General features: G+C 53.5%; 1 protein-coding gene across 1 annotated transcript; it reads left to right on the forward strand.

The window, feature by feature from the left end:
- Window positions 1-335: 335 nt before the first annotated feature.
- Window positions 336-3,785, forward strand: Lratd1 (LRAT domain containing 1). Its single transcript, XM_052184759.1, has 2 exons — window positions 336-548; window positions 1,573-3,785. The coding sequence occupies exon 2, from the start codon at window positions 1,609-1,611 to the stop codon at window positions 2,485-2,487; it is 879 nt and encodes a 292-aa protein (XP_052040719.1). The 5' UTR covers window positions 336-548; window positions 1,573-1,608; the 3' UTR covers window positions 2,488-3,785.
- The last annotated feature ends 864 nt before the right edge of the window (window positions 3,786-4,649 follow it).

A 4,649-nucleotide genomic window follows, 5' to 3' on the forward strand; every position in this document is an offset into this window, starting at 1 on the left:
TCTTAGAATACAGAACACGAACGCGGGCGGACTGTGTTCTCAGTTACTAGGGACTCGGTTGCAAAGGAGCAGCTGGGTGTACTAGCCACGCCCCTCTTGTGCTCCTCTCGGGTGCTCACACCTACGCTCGCAGAGCAGTAAGGCTGGGGAATGCTGGGGGCTGGGCAGGGCGGAGCACAAAGAAACCCCGCCCCTGATTCCACCCCCAGCAGGGATTGGCAGGACTCCGGCTGAGTCCTAGCTAATGGGCGCGTTCCGGGGCGGGCCTGGAAAACGGCTGTTCAGGGGATTTAAGAGTCCTCCGCGCGGCTGTAGGAAAGCAGAGTGGAGCGAGGACTTGCCAGGTGGAGCAGACGCCCAAGCCAGCGAAGACACGGAGCGCACCCGCACCGCTCTGGGTACTTCCCCTCACTGCTTGTCTCCGGATAGATCTGAACCGCAGTCCCACGCGACTCCAGGACCCACTCGCCACTGCCGCCTCCACAGCACCCATGGGGACCTGGAGACTTTAAAAGGAGTTTGGGGTTTCGGGCGCAGGGAAATCACGGGTATGGAAAAGCCGCTTTCTTTGCCTTAAAAAATGATTTGTCTTCGTCCGATTGTGTGGATTGTGTGCTGGGTTGAAGAGATGGGCTCTTTGGGTTGAAAGTCGACCTCTTCACACACACACACACACACACACACACACACACCACTAATACTCACCATGGGTTTCGCCTTGCTTCCTCTGTCTCTTTGTTAGGTTATTTTAGACAGAGCAGCCTCGCCCTGGCGCAGTCCGATTGGCTCTAGGAAGAGGCAAGCAGGAGAGGGCAGAGTGTACCTGCCTGCGTGGGCAGGTGTGCCCCGGTGCTTGAGTGTACGTGCATTGACAAGTGTGCAGGCATACGTCCGGAATTGTGTAGGAATTGGGGGTAGATGGTGCCAATGTGTGGTCTCCAAGATGTTTCATTGTGGGTGTATGACATTAGCATTGTGGGTGTATGTACCAGGCTGTCACTGCCTGGACTCCAAGTGTGCAAAATGTTGCTGATGTGAAGTGAATGCCTGCAAACGAGTCGGTCATTGTGCAAGCCGCTGTCGGGGATGGGGTGTGACCCAGTCCAAAACGAGTAGGTGAGCTGCAGAGGCTGACGACCACAAGGTGAGCCCAGCTTGCTCTAGCTTCGAGCCTTGGGGCTTTTCTTGACACCCTCCCTTCCTTCTGCTATCCATCGCCCACCCTGCCACAACCTGCGCTCTCTTCGCCCACTTGAACCTTCATGCTCTCTAGCCCGCCTGCGGTTTCTCCCGTGGAAGTTACTGAGCACGGTTCCTGGGCAGAGTGAGAGGCTAGCTGGTCTGGTGTGGTGTCTGCTCTGGCCCCTGAGACTGGTGCCTTTTCTGTCTCACCCCCCGCCCCCCCTTTTTTTTTTACCCCAGGGAGGATCTGCAAAGTTGACTGTTACAGGCGACTTCAGTACCGGTGATTAGGCAAGCTGCAGGCCCCTGGGGGAACTGAACACCTTAGGGAAGGGACACCCGGAGGGTCAGCCAGGGCTCTGATAGTGTCTATCCTCTCTCCCTTGGCAGATCTCAGTTGCTGGCCCTGGCCTCGCCGCATCATTGATGGGCAACCAACTGGACCGCATCACCCACCTCAACTACAGCGAGTTGCCCACTGGGGACCCATCTGGGATTGAGAAGGACGAGCTGCGAGTCGGGGTTGCCTACTTCTTCTCGGATGAGGAGGAGGACCTGGACGAACGCGGGCAGCCGGACAAGTTTGGTGTGAAGGGGCCCCCAGGTTGCAGCCCTTGCCCAGAGAGCCCCAGCCGCCACCACCACCACCTGCTGCACCAGCTCGTCCTCAACGAGACTCAGTTCTCCGCCTTCCGGGGCCAGGAATGCATCTTTTCCAAAGTGACCGGCGGCCCTCAGGGCGCCGACTTGAGTGTCTACGCGGTCACTGCGCTGCCCGCGATCTGCGAGCCGGGCGACCTGCTAGAGCTCTTGTGGCTACAGCCGGCGACCGAGCAGCCGGCGCCAGCCCCTCACTGGGCCGTCTACGTGGGCGGCGGGCAGATCATTCACCTGCACCAAGGCGAGATCCGCCAGGACAGCCTGTACCAGGCGGGCGCGGCCAACGTGGGCCGGGTGGTGAATAGCTGGTACCGCTACCGCCCGCTGGTGGCCGAACTGGTGGTGCAGAACGCCTGTGGCCATCTGGGTCTCAAGAGTGAGGAGATCTGCTGGACGAACTCCGAGAGCTTCGCTGCCTGGTGCCGCTTTGGAAAGCGCGAGTTCAAGGCGGGCGGGGAGGTCCCCGCAGGAACGCAGCCTCCGCAACAGCAGTATTATCTCAAGGTGCATCTGGAGGAGAACAAAGTCCACACGGCCCGGTTCCACAGCCTGGAGGACCTCATCCGCGAGAAGCGTCGCATAGACGCCAGTGGCCGCCTGCGAGTGCTGCAGGAGCTTGAGGACTTTGTGGACGACAAGGAGTAGCCTCAGAGGGGCAGCTCGGCGCGCCAGTTCCCACGCCCGGAGTTCCCTTCCAGTCCCCGCAGTTCTGCACCCCACGCCCCCAACGCGCCCGCCCAGGGCCAGCGGCTGGAAGCTTCAGGAACCACCCACCCACCCCACCCCCGCACTGGGCGGGCGCAGCTGCGCGCCCCTAAGACAACCCTGGTGTTGGTGACCATGCCAGGGTAACCCAGCCTGCACCTCTCCCCCGGGTTGCGAAGGGAAAGCGGGAGTGGGCAAAAAGGGGAGCAAGGAACACTACCTTTTCAGCGAGCCAATGGTCAGTGACTCTTCAGCAGACAGGGCAAATATCCTTATCCTTAGTCGCGGGGAACCATCACCACCACCCCCAGATGCGCACACACAGACCAGTCGGAGGTGAGAATTGGTCTTTTCGGGACACAATTCAACTCCCAAGTGGAGAGTGGATGTGTCCCCTAATATCAGAATTCCCATGAAACCGAGCCTGTCTCTGTAATTGGGAGCACTTCAGGGACTCCAGGTTACCCTGAGGCTGCCTGGAACTGTCTCACAGCTCTCCAGCCCAGAGTTTCCTGACAAAGCATTCCAGGCTCCGGGCTGAGCTAGATTGGTTTGGCTTCTCCGTTTGTACAGCTGGAAGCAGATGCCATCCCCCGCTTGACCGATACTGCCAGAAGGAAAGCCTTCTGCGTCCCGGGAGGAAAATGGCCGATGCACCTCTTTGGGAGAGGAGAGCCTGCCAGCTCCGGAAAAGGAGCTAATTCACCTGGCGCGTGGGCACTTGAACTTAGGAAAGAGGAGGCTTTTTGCTCGGAAGCCCTAGACTGCTTCCCTTCTCACTCAGAGTCCTGTTTACCAAGGAACTGAAGGAGAGAGAGAGAGAGGCAGAAAAGATCTACAACATTCCAGAAACCAGCATTAGGACAGCCTAGCCAGTGTCTTTTAGTTTGGCTTTTCCTAATTAGAAGATCTTAGAAGGCAGGGGGCAGGTGGAGATTGTAAAATGAAACAGCAGTTTTCCAACAATATCAACAAAGCCTACAGTGTCGACGCTTCTCTTGATCATTTTTAGCAACATGCTAATGAAATTTCAAATTGAAATTTTTATTTTCATGGCTTTAATCCATGATAGCTTAAATACTGGGGGCCATTAGGAGTGGAATTTAGCTAAGACCTTAGCTGACATTGCTTTCACTCTGGGTTTTCTCAACTCTTAGGAGAATTCTGTTTGGGGATATTATAATTATTCTTTTTTTTTTTTTTTCTGGCTTTACAAAGCAGGCCGGCAATAGTGGAGCTGTTCAAGAGTGTGTATATTGTACTGAATTTTTGTCAGTTCAAGGGTCTGCTGCTTTGGTGAAAATTGCTAGCAAGTTCCACGAGGGTTCTTTTCTTCATGCTGTTTACCATCACCATTTCATCTTTAATTTTTTTTTTCCTCTCCTCACCTCTTGATCCCCCTTGAAAGGAATCTAGAGGTCATGGGCTTTGGGGACCTCTTTTGTAGCTTGTCCTGCTGTTTATTTCTGAGAACAGGGAAGCACTCTTAGATGCAGGACAGAATGTGTGTCTTTCTGAACATGAAGGTTATGTGAGGCTCCTTCCTTTGGGCGAGAGTTTGTGGATTTTTCTCCAAGGGGGTCCAACCCCAGCCTAACTGATTGTTACTTGATTCTATGTGTTAGACACACCTTGGAAGGTAAACAGTCTCTCTGGAGGGAGTTTATTAAATAATGGTGTTAAGTGAACAGTTGCAAGCAACTGAATACTGTGGTTTGGTTGAAGAGCAAACGCCATGTCCAAAGCCACTTTCTTGGCATTCCAAAAATAATGCAATAAAAACTAGTGGAAGTTAACTGGCAGGGAAATGCCATTTCTGCAGTAAATGGTTTGTTTCTGTTTTCTGGGGATTTTTGTTGTTTTATTTTGTTTCCTTTTGTTTTCATGCCGGATTCATTCTCTGATCTTGAGTCAAAAGGTCAAATCAATGAAATATGAACTAAAGTATTTTTCTGAAGCCAATCGAGTGATTTATTTTTTAAAACTGCTTATGCTTTTCTTTCACACATACAACAGCAAAACTTTTGTAACAACTAAACTTAACCTTTGCATGTATGGAGAACCGAGAGTCATTTATTTCTCTAACTTAGTCTTTTGGCAAG

Source organism: Apodemus sylvaticus, chromosome 6 (genome assembly GCF_947179515.1).
Source record: "Apodemus sylvaticus chromosome 6, mApoSyl1.1, whole genome shotgun sequence".
Taxonomy (NCBI): domain Eukaryota; kingdom Metazoa; phylum Chordata; class Mammalia; order Rodentia; family Muridae; genus Apodemus; species Apodemus sylvaticus.

Bases quoted from the DNA above. Each gene is read 5' to 3' on its own strand.
- Lratd1 (XM_052184759.1), top strand. From the start codon at position 1,609: ATGGGCAACCAACTGGACCGCATCACCCACCTCAACTACAGCGAGTTG.